The sequence below is a fragment of the Podarcis erhardii genome (genome assembly GCF_964252035.2).
Source record: "Podarcis erhardii genome assembly, chromosome: 7".
Lineage (NCBI taxonomy): Eukaryota > Metazoa > Chordata > Lepidosauria > Squamata > Lacertidae > Podarcis > Podarcis erhardii.
The window spans coordinates 18199274-18211271 of record NC_138511.1 but is presented as its reverse complement, the minus strand read 5'-3'; the positions used below and the strand labels follow the sequence as shown (position 1 = coordinate 18211271).

Below are 11998 nucleotides of genomic sequence, written 5' to 3'. Positions count from 1 at the left end.
GTTTTCTGTAAGGGGGTAGTTAGTGCAGATGTGTGACAAAGCTGTAGCTGGATCAGACCCTGTATACATTTCAAATGGAGTTAAGCCATCCATCTCTTGTCAGATGCAGTGGGGCTTTTGATTGGCCCAAAACATATAAAGCCAGATTGATGCTGTGCTTATTGTCTCTTTCGATAGATTTCTGTGGAAGTGACAGAATCCTTTGTAGAATACATCAAGACGAAGCCTATAGTATTTGAAGTCTTTGGACATTATCAGCAACATCCGCTCCATCTTCAAGGACAGGATCTCAACAGGTATATGTGTATGGATGTCCTCTGATTAGGTCAGAATGGGAAAAAAATGTAAAGGATAGCCTGGATTTGCAAATAATTCCTTAGGGAAGCATTTGGCCACCCGCCCACTCACTCTGCCTACCTGCCTCCCTCTCCCTTCCTTTGCCACTACTAGTAGCACTTCTTTTTCTCTTCCTTTTCTTGGCCTTTAAAACAGCTTTTTAAGGCTAGGGGAAGTGGAGTAAGTTTCACGTGCAACTGCTATAGTGCTGCCTTGTAAATTAACACAGTGCAGCACTCTGGTGTCTGCATTTTCAGTTCTGATTTTCCTCCCCCTTCCAGAGAGAAGAATTTAGGGGGGAGAGGAGAGAGATTATTGCCACACTGTAGCGCTAAAGCCAGCTGTATGGTTAGCATGAGACTGGTCTGTAACCACCATATTACCTGAAGAATATCTGAAGAAGTGTGCATGCACACAATAGTTTATAGTGTACCCAGAACAAACTTAGTTGGTCTCTAAGGTGCTACTGGACAATTTTATTATTATTATTTTATTTATTTTGACTGCATCAGACCAACAAGGCTACCTACCTGAATCTAGCACCATATTACAATGAGGGTTGGGAAGGACCTCCAGAGGATTAACCTGCTTCCTTTCTCCACAGCCCCCGACAGCCATCCCGCCGATACTTCCCTCCCCCCATGCCTCTCTCAAAACCAGGTAAGAACAACTTTTCCCTGACTCCTCTCTGTTAGTGTATGTAAAATGCAAGACTGCCTACCTCTCTTCAGCCCGCAATATAAGAAAAGAATCAATTAGAATATGGAACCATTTTCCTGAGGGAATCCCAGCTTACTGTTGTTTTTTTGTTATAGAAGTTTCTTGCCCACAAAATCATTTATTATCCTACCTGCCGACATCTACTTACGTTGGTCACTTTCGACTCAAAGGGGTGGGGAACAAGAAGTCCTAAATTTTCTACAACTTCCCTGGATGCAGACTTTGCTTGCCTTTGATGAGCGTCTGTTTGTAATCCTGGAGAGTCCCCTTCAGTTCATATTCCAAACCAGGGAGGTATATTTAAAGATTGAGGGGCTGATTGAGTAAGCAATTCTTCCGTTCCAGACACGTCATTCAGCCTGCTTTATTTATTTATAGCAGTCTTCTCTCCGGTGATGCTCAGGAACTACAAGAAACCCAAAAAATCAGTTCAGTTTTGAAAGGATTAGTTTGCCCATATTGATTCAAAATGGCATCCGGTTCTATCTAAACATATATGAAAACTTTCTACAGCTTGGGAACTACTGTGCAAAATTTGGTTACAATAACTTAAGTGGTGTTCAAATGCGGATTGTAGAAACAATTTCTCAAAATATTTAGTAGATGTTGATTTATCTAAAGACTAGCTTCCTCCTCATTCACATAGCTCCATTCTCACTAATAACTCACTGACCCAAGCTTGCTGCAACAATCCCATATCTTTCTTTGTTTTTCGTTTTGGTTGTGCATGTTGACTTCTTGTGTTCATTTCTCCCCTCTTCTTCTCCTGCTCCCAATCTCCTTGGTCTGTCCCTTTCCCCTCCTTGCCTCTCTATTGCCTGCTGGCCCTTCATTCCTTACTTACCACATCCTCCTCCTCCCACTGCCTTTTCCAGACCATGAGAGAAAAATTGAGTTGATCAGGTATCTCATGTCTGGCTATGTAAACGTGCATGTGCTGAACACGTTCTCCGAGCACGCCAACGTGCTTGCCTCCTCTGCCGCGGCAGCTTTCCAGGATGGGGCCGACCAGCTGCCACCTTTCCTCTTTCTGCCTGTCCCCAGCTGTCAGACCGAGCGCTTCCCCAAGCGAGATGGTTAGTAGCCGGATGCCGTCTGTGATAGATGTAGGAACAGCCCCTCCTTACCTTTTCCCTGGCCTTTCTGCATCCATCGGTGGTGTGTCCAGGGAAAGGCCAGCATTGGGCAGTTATATATGCCTTTCCAGGATTTCTGTGGTGGTAGTCTTGTGGTACAGTCTTGTGAATCCTACAGGACCTCTTTAGAATCCTTAGTTTCTCTTCCTTTTCATTGTAGATTTATTGTAACTATGGGGATTAAGGACTGCATCCTACTAAACTTTACTCAGAGTAGATGCATTGAAATTAATGGCCATGTCCATTCACTCCAACGGCAAGGAGGAAAGTACTGGTGGTATAATAATACCATGGTGCAACCCACCTCAGATTGGGGCACAATCCTTTTATGGAGCCTGGAGCATCAGTTGAAGGCTTGATAGCCTTGACAGTAGCTGTATTTTCATGTATTGGTAAGCCATAAACCATAGCTTTACTGTACACAAGTGAAATAGTTCCCACTTCACTCCTCCCAGCTCACGCTGGAAGGAAACAAACCACACCCACCAGTTTGATGTTATGAATGAACCATGGGTATGATTTGTTTAGGTCTGAACAAATCACATTCTGTAGCTAAGGCTTACTGATTGTGGTTTATTTGGAGCAAAGCAAGCCACATTCCCCAGTTTGAGTTTTGGTGACACTAAGTTGGTGTGGTGGTTTATTTCCTTCCAGTGTGACCCTCTTAGGTGTGATCAAAGTAAACCATGGTTTACTGTGACATGTGAACTGAGTCATTGTGTGACCCATTGGTAATAATCCCAAGGAATTCTCCTTCCTATTGCCTTGTGCAGTTTTTGTAAGCTGGCCTTTTTCTCTTTCAGTCCCAGCTACCAAGCTCAACACAGTGAGTAAGCCCAACTTGGGACAGAGTGTGACTAAATACGACCTCCTTGTCTGGTTTGAGATCAGCGAGTTGGAGCCGACTGGAGAGTGAGTTCCGCCTCATCATCTCTCCTGTGTTTGTTTTATTCCAACAGTGTATATCCTGCTTAACATCATCGTATCTAAACAGTATGTTATAAGATTACAGTAGAGAGAAAATCAATTGAAGTTTATCGTAAAATCAGAAAGCTTACTTAAAATAGCTGCTGAATTAAGCCAAATGTCTGAAGTTCAATAGGGAGTTCTGATATCAGCTGGGAGGGAGTTCTGCAGAATTCAGCCCACTGTTCTGAATTCATGGCTCCTGATGGATGTGAGCTGTGTGTCCGAGCCTTTGTGGGGTGGGCACAAACAGTGACTCCTTAAGCCCTCAGTGATTGGGCAGGGATAAAAGGAATCAGGCAGTCCTTAAAGTATCCTGGACTCAAGTTGTTAAGGGCCTTGTAAATTAAGACAAGATCCTTGAAGCTAGCCTGGTAGCCACATGGGTATTGGATTGCTTGAATAGCTTGAACAACCCTTTTTATCTGCAGGGGGCTGTTCTACTGTGATCCTGTGGGAACATAAGAGACTGCTTCCTGGGAAACTCTGCCTTCACATTTTCCAGGGGTTGAAGTTGTGTGGTCTTGTAGTCCTGCATTTCTGCTTGTGCCCTCTCCATGGCTAGCAACATTTCAAATTATGCAGAAGAAGAGAGGGCATGCACATGGCACAATTCACATTATTTATAGACAAGTGGTGGAATTTGGCTCTTTGTGGTGCTGAATTGTGACTTTCTTTACTGTGGTGCAATGCACTCCTGTACATCCGGTTCTCATCACGCTCTTCAGACCCTCCCCCTTTCTGGTAATTGTGAGAGGAGAACAGGCTGCCTCACCTTATTTTTTAGGTGTAGGCCATTGTATGTTTTTTTTGTTAGGATGCTGTTTCCCATGAATCCTTTGGAAGGAAGGTTGGTTAAATGATCTCTCTGATTATGCAAGTGTCTCTTCTTTCTCTCATCTGGCTGTTTGCACTCCCCTTTTTCTCCTCTGCAGATACATTCCTGCTATTGTTGACCACACTGGAGGTCTACCTTGCCAGGGGACGTTTTTGCTTCACCAGGTACTCCGATGCTTGAATCTGAGGGTCTGCTAAATTGCCAGGTCTTATCATACAAGAGCATCAGAAGAGGCTGCTGGATCAGGCCAGGGCCCAATCCAGGCCAGCATCCTGTTCTCACAGTGGTATACAGAAGCATTAGTACCTCCCACTGTGGCTGTAGAGCACAGCTATTGTGATTACTAGCCATTGATAGCCTTATCCAGCATAAATTTGTCCAATCTTATTTTATAACCCTCCAAGTTGGTGGCTGTCACTGCCCCCTGTGGGAGTGAGTTCCATAGTTTAACTATGTGCCGAGTGAATAAGCTGTTTCTTTTATCTGCCCTAAATCTTCCAGCATTCAGCTTCCAACTCCAGCTCCCATCAACCCTGATTATTCTCCCTGCTGGCTGAGGGCTGATTGGAGCTGGAGTCCAGGGACTCAGGTTTCCCACCCTACATCCAACCAGCTAATTGTTGCAGTCCTGCTATAAAGCTGCAGAGGAGACTTAAGTTTTGCTCCTTCAATTCCTCCAGGGAATCCAGCGCCGGATCACAGTCACCATCATCCATGAGAAAGGAAACGAGCTACACTGGAAGGACGTGCGAGAGCTGGTGGTTGGTAAGTTCTCCTCCCTCTCTTTACTTTTCTCTTACCATCAGGATCCATTCTGGTTCCTCTTCAGACAGTTTCACATTCAAAAGAACAGCAGCCCTTCTGCAAGCAGTGCCAGCTCTCTTCCAAATACACCTCAATATGACCACACTGATTGAACGCTCGTCAGTCTCATGTTAGCCTTTTTTCAAACCATCATTTCTGTTTTCCCTGGCTAGGAAGAAATGGATGTGTGCTGTGTAAGAGCCAGTGTAGTGTAATGGCTAGAGTGTTGGCATGGGACCTGAAAGACCAGGGTTCAAATCATCCCCCCCCCCCCGCCCGAGCCTTGAAGTTCACTGGGTGTGACCTTGAGCCAGTCACTGTCTCTCTCAGCCTAGTCTGCCTCACAGGGTTGTTGTGGGGATTAATTGAGGAGGGGACGAGATACGTACGCCACTTTGAACTCTTTGGAGAAAAAAGTGGGCAAGAAATGTAAGTAAATAAAACTGGAACAAGCCATTTTGGGGTTTCTTTTTAGTGTTTGGGAAGATCACTTCTAAGTATGGAATGTTATGGTGAGGGGAAATGTGAAGCTTAAGGAAGCATGGAATGACTGGATAGATGGTGGTGAGAATTTGGGCAATTGGGAGAGAGCAGGGGTGGGATCAGAACCTGTGTGAGTGTCAAAGGAACTTGCATATGAAGGTATGGACATAGAAAACTGCTCTCTCTCTCTCTCTCTCTCTCTCTTTTTTGGAAAAGTGACAGTGTTCCTTGTAGGACAGAATGGATTCGAAAACTGGTTGAATATGCGGAGTTGGACAATTTATGGGAAAAAATGAAAAATAAACCAAAACATGAATTCATTTCTAAGTGGAAAGTAGTTAAAATATATTTGAAAAATAATTGTCCCAGTCTAAACTCTGTTGTAGCATTCAAATAACATCTGTAGTAGTTGATAGTAAGAATCAAGACCACAGATAATTAAATATTTATACTTTAGGCTTTGATAACAATCTGACAAGTTTTGGCAATAAGTTAATAATGAATATGTGAAACATGAAGTGGATGGGAAGTTGTACGTAAAGTAAGAAGATATTCTTTATTCTATTAGATTTCTTTCTTTCTTTTAGTTGATTCATTTTATATTTTTGTATTAATGGATGATGAAGAATGTTTCTTTTGTTTATTTCAATTAAGCAAATATAGATATATAGATATAGGTATGAATGAATGAAAGAAAACTGCTTTTTACCAAAATAAATCAGCTTTAGCTGCAGCTTCTTGGCCACCACCACCACCGGGACCACCACCAAAACCTACACCGTCTGGATCTGGACCAGCACCACTACCTCCAGGACAGGAGGAAAATCTAGATACCCCATTGTAAGACTCACCAACTAACCAGGATGTCTCTGCAGCTTCTTAGCTGGAATATAAATGGCGGAAACTCTCCGGAAAAAAGAAGAAAAGTATTTCATATTTTGAAAAAAGAACAATTGGACATTATTTGCCTGCAAGAAACACATGTGACAAGGCTCCATAGAAAAGTGTTAATCAATAAAAGATTAGGCCAAGAATTTATTTCTTCGGATAAAGTCAAGAAAAGAGGAGTGGTGATTTATGCAAAGGAGAGCCTGTCACCGAAATTTCTATTTAAGGATGAACACGGCAGAATTTTGGCGATTGAAATTCAGACGCAAGGAGAAAAATTTTTGATACTAGGAATATATGCTCCAAATGAAGGAAAATCGGAATTCTTCAGGAAGCTGCATGAGACTTTGCTGGACTACTTAGACTACAACAACATTGTTATGTTGGGCGATATGAATGGGGTCGTATCTGTAAACATGGATAAGTCGCAAAGTGCTAACATAACGAAAGATGGCAGACTACCTAAAACTTTCTTTGAAATGACTGACAATATGGACTTAATTGACATATGGAGGGTTAAGAACCCCTTAGGAAAAGAAGGAACTTTCTTTTCTGAAGCTCATCTGACATGGACACGAATCGACCAAATATGGACAACTAGAGGACTGGTACCTAAGACTAGAAAAGTGGAAATCTGCCCAAAAACTTGCTCCGACCATAATGCTTTGAAAGTGGAATTGAGACTTAACACAACCGGATCCTTTAGATGGAAAATGAATGACACCTTATTAAGGGACCAGGAGATTGTTAAGAAGGCCCAAAAAACTTTAAAGGACTACTTTGAAATAAATCTAAACACCAATGTGGAAAAAAGAACAATCTGGGACGCAAGTAAAGCAGTAATGAGAGGGTTTCTAATACAACAAAATACGATTAAGAAAAAGCTCTGGAATGAAAAGAAGGAGAAGATATTGGAGAAAATAAGAGAAGGAGAGAAAAAATTAAGATCTAGGCCCAAGTCGAAGGAAGTGCTGAGAGAGGTGAAATTTTTCCAGGCACAATACTCGAAATTGATAAATCAAGAAGTGGAATGGAAAATTAAACAAATGAAACAAAGGTCCTTCGAATCAGCTAACAAGTGTGGGAAACTGCTAGCATGGCAGTTGAAAAAGAGACAAAAACTTAATACAGTTACAAATCTAGAGATTGAAGGGAGAATGGTTCAGAAACCCGAGGAAATTAGAAAGTGTTTCCAGAGATATTTTAAAGAACTTTATTTACAAGGGCCACAGAAAGACTTTGAGATGGATCAATTCCTTAAAATTAATGGATTACAAAAAATAACTCAGGAAATGAGAACTACCCTGAATAGTAATATTACTCAGCAAGAAATTGAAAGTGCCATTCAGAACCTTCAATTAGGCAAATCTCCAGGCCCTGATGGACTTACCTCCAAATATTATAAGGTTTTGAAGGACTATTTGATACAACCTTTGTTGGAGGTTTGCAATCAGATTATGGAGGGGAGGAAGGCACCGGAGACGTGGAAAGAAGCTTTCATCACATTGATACCTAAACAAGAAACTGAAAAGACCCAGCTTAAGAACTATCGCCCCATCTCACTCCTAAACGTGGATTACAAAATTTTTGCGGATATTTTAGCAAGTAGATTTAAAAAAGTTCTTAATGAAGTGATCCATAAGGACCAGGCCGGCTTTCTCCCTGGTAGGCATTTGTTTGATAATACAAGAAATATTATTGACATTTTGGAACTTCTACAAACAAATCTTAACACTAGAGCGGTTCTAATCTTTGTTGATGCGGAGAAAGCCTTTGATAACATTTCTTGGATGTTCATGAAGAAAAACTTGGAAGGGATGGGAGTGGGGCGGGGGTTTGAAAATGGAATAGAAGCAATTTATTCAGAGCAAAAAGCTAAATTGATTGTTAACAATGTGGTGACAGAGGAATTCAAAATAGAAAAAGGGACACGACAGGGGTGCCCCCTATCCCCCCTATTGTTTATTTCAGTCCTGGAGGTGCTATTGAACATGATTAGAAAGGACCGGTCTGTACAGGGGATTGAGGTCGGAGTGAAACAATATAAATTGAAAGCTTTTGCAGATGACTTGGTATTAACATTACAGGAGCCAGTCTCTAGCACTAAAAGAGTGTTAGAATTAATCTCTGATTTTGGTTGGGTGGCGGGATTTAAGTTGAACAAGCAAAAAACTAAGGTTTTAGTAAAAAACTTGACAACTACAGAAACAGATGAGTTCCTGAAAGAAACAGAATTAAATGTGGTTAAAAAAGTAAAATATCTAGGGGTGTACTTGACCTCCAAAAATTTGAATTTGTTTAAAGATAACTATTAGAAATGTTGGTCAGAAATTAAAAGAGATTTGGAAATATGGTCAAGATTGAAACTTTCCTTGTTGGGCCGGATAGCAGCTATAAAGATGAATGTATTGCCGAAAATGTTATTTTTGTTTCAGGCCCTACAGATCGTGGATAAAGTGGAATGTTTTGGAAAGTGGCAGAAGGATATTTCCAAGTTTGTTTGGCAGGGCAAAAAGCCCCGAATAAAGTTTAAAATACTAACTGATGCGAAAGAAAGAGGGGGATTTGCCCTGCCAGACTTGAGGTTATATTATGAATCTGCAGCCTTCTGCTGGTTGAAAGATTGGATTTTATTGGAAAACACTGATGTCCTAGATCTGGAAGGGTTTGACAATGCTTTTGGGTGGCATGCATATTTGTGGTATGACAAGGTTAAAGTTCATAAATTGTTTAAAAACCATATTGTCAGAAGAGCAATTTTGATGGTCTGGACAAAATATAAAGACTTATTGGAGAGTAAGACTCCGAGGTGGCTCTCACCGGTGGAGGCCAAGGCACGTAAGAGACTTAACATGGAAGCCTACTAGCCTAAATATTGGGAAATAATTGAAAAAATTGGAGACAATTGGAGGTTGCTGAGCTTGGAAAAATTGAAAAACAAGGTGCGAGATTGGTTGCACTATGCTCAAATCCAGGAGGTTTTTAAAGTGGATAAAAAGGTTGGATTCCAGGTGGAAAAATCGAAATTGGAGACAGAACTGTTAGAGCCAAAAAATAAACTACTTTCGAGAATGTATAACTTGCTGCTTAAATGGAATACACAGGACGAGACAGTCAAATCCGCCATGATAAAATGGGCGCAGGACTTGGGGCACAACATTATGTTTGAAGACTGGGAAAGGTTATGGAACACCGGAATGAAATTTACGGCATGCAGTGCCTTGAAGGAAAATATTATGAAAATGATATACCGGTGGTACATGACCCCAGTTAAACTTGCTAAGATATATCACCTATCTGATAACAAATGTTGGAAATGTAAAGAGGCGGAAGGGACATTTTTTCATCTCTGGTGGACTTGCCCGAAAGTGAAGGCCTTTTGGGAGATGATTCATAATGAACTAAAAAAGGTACTTAGATATACCTTACCTAAGAAACCGGAGGCCTTTCTTCTGGGCATTGTGGACCAGAGAGTACTTAAGAAAGATAGAACTTTTTTCATGTATGCTACCACAGCAGCAAGGATCCTGATTGCTAAGCATTGGAAGACACAAGATTTACCCACGCTGGAGGAATGGCAGACGCAGTTGATGGACTACATGGAACTGGCCGAAATGACTGGCAGAATCCGAGACTTGGGAGAAGAAACAATCGAGGAAGACTGGGAAAAATTTAAAGACTATTTGAAAAAACATTACAAGTTGTATGAATGTTAAAAAAAATGCTCTTTTCAGAAATTTTTGCTTCAGCATTGGTAAACTAATGAAATGGAAATTAAGGCACAAGAATTTAAAGGTGGAATAATGAAATAACTTTATTATGTTTAAGTCAAAACATATAAGATTTGAATTACAACAGTATGAAAATCAGGAAACATGATAAAATGAAAGATACAACAAGTTTGGAAATAAGTTAACAAATTGCTGATATTCTGTATTACAGAGAATGCAGGGTTTGGAGGATGTGGGGAAGTCCAATAGATGGAAAAAAGGATTATGGAGATTTGTAATCTTTTTATTGTACTTTTCTCTCTATGCTTTTATTTCTTTTTTCTGTACTTTATAAACTAAATAAAAATATTATATAAAAAAAAAACAAAATAAATCAGCTTTATTCAGACGTTGGTCTGGTTGGCTTGTATTGCCAAGCAATTAGGGTTATGTGCTTCAACCTTTCCCATCTCCTCTGCAAGAACACCAGGAGCATCTGCTTCCATTAAAGATGCTGTTCCATGTGGGGACCCATGGAGAAATTCACACTCCCAATCTCACCGAAAGGTCAAGCGGCCTTCCACCTGGACGCTGCTTCTGCCTAGTGTGGCTCTAAGCTAAATAAATTCCCATCCTGCATTTTGACTCCCTCCACATTTTCTTCAGGGCGCATCAGAAACAAAGCCGAAGTAGATGAAGCTGCAGTGGATGCGATCCTGTCTCTGAATATCATCTCTGCAAAATACCTGAGAACTTCCCACAGCTCTAACAGGTAATAGGATTTCCCCAACAGCCTGCCTGGCAAGGCGTAACCCTCTCCGCTTGACTCACCTAGGTCAGATATTTGAAGCTGTATGTCAGAAAGGACCCCCAAGCCGAAATCCTTGTATCCTGAGCCAGTGTGGATTGAAATTAAAATAAAATAACTCAGAAGAAAGGGTTGGAAGTGTATCTCTTCTCACTTCCTAACTCGTTTGGAAAGTAGTTCCACCCTGGAAGGATTAACTCTTCATTATTTGCTTAAAAGTCATGGGGTAGAAGGACATGTTAGCTGTTGGTCTCTATTGCTTAGGCATCCTGGACACAATTCCCCCCCCCCCCGCCTCCCATCTTGGACGACAGCAGGAATGGGGACGATATGGCCCTCCAGGTGTTCGTTGGACTACAGCTCCCACCACCCATTGGCCATGATTCCTGAGGCTGATGGGAGTTGGAGTCCCAACAACAGCTTCCTCTTCCCTGACTAGACAAAGGCAGCTGTGCACTCCCAGCTTGCAGGTGTGGTGCTGCCCTCTTGTGTCATGAAACGGGTACTGACACTAGACTGGTTATTCTATCAGCTCACATGCACACACTACATTTAAAGGACTCTTGTGCCGCTTTTAACAGCCATGGCTGCCACTGCCCTGCAAACAAACAAACAAACAAACAAAAAACATCTTGGGAAATGTAGTTTGTTAAGGGTGCTTGGAATTGTAGCTCTGCAAAGTGCAGGGTCTCCTAACACTCTTGACACCCTTAACAAAGTACACTTCCCAGGATTCTTTGGCAGAGAAGCCAAGTAGTATAAGTTTGCTTTAATAGTATGGTGTGGACCTTTGGCTAAGACAAAGGTTTAGCTCAGGTTTGGCTTAATCTTTGGGGATGTGGGAGCAGTAACGATTTATTTTGTGCTTTTTAAAAAAGTGTTCTCTATGAAGGTGGGGTTTTTTGGGTTGCTGCTTGCCTATCCTTTCTCTTTTTCTGTTTTCTTTGTCTGCTTGTTTCTTCTCCCTCTCTGCTGTTCTTCCTTTGGGCTGCACTAATAAAAGCTTTCTGTGTCTTCACAGGCTCTTCCTTGATAAGGATATGCCTAGGTATTTTCAGTTTGTTTTCCTTTGTGCATACAGCTTCTGGCTTCAACAGAATGCTTTTATGCCTCTCCCCTTTCCCACCAGTAGTTAGTCCTTAGCAAATCTCCTAGCTCTGCTCTGTGACTCGAGTATTCTGTCTTCTCCTCGTTTCCCCACTGTGTTCAGGAGGTGACAGATGCTCCATTTGTCAGCTGAACAAATGAAAAACACACACGGAGCCCTCTTTTCCTCCTTGTGTTCCTTGTACTCTCTCACATTGTGGTT

At 41.6% G+C, this 11998-nt stretch overlaps 1 protein-coding gene across 8 annotated transcripts in view; it reads left to right on the top strand.

Annotated features, from left to right (window-relative positions):
• The window catches only part of KIF1B (kinesin family member 1B), a 136283-nt gene that overhangs the window by 109472 nt on the left and 14813 nt on the right, over positions 1–11998 (top strand). For all 8 annotated transcript variants that reach the window (XM_081870711.1, XM_081870708.1, XM_081870710.1 and 5 more), the window contains 6 exons: positions 178–296; positions 941–996; positions 2996–3104; positions 4094–4160; positions 4677–4761; positions 10548–10653. In XM_081870711.1, coding sequence (XP_081726837.1) covers positions 178–296; positions 941–996; positions 2996–3104; positions 4094–4160; positions 4677–4761; positions 10548–10653 — 542 coding nt within the window. The remainder of the gene's footprint in view (positions 1–177; positions 297–940; positions 997–2995; positions 3105–4093; positions 4161–4676; positions 4762–10547; positions 10654–11998) is intronic.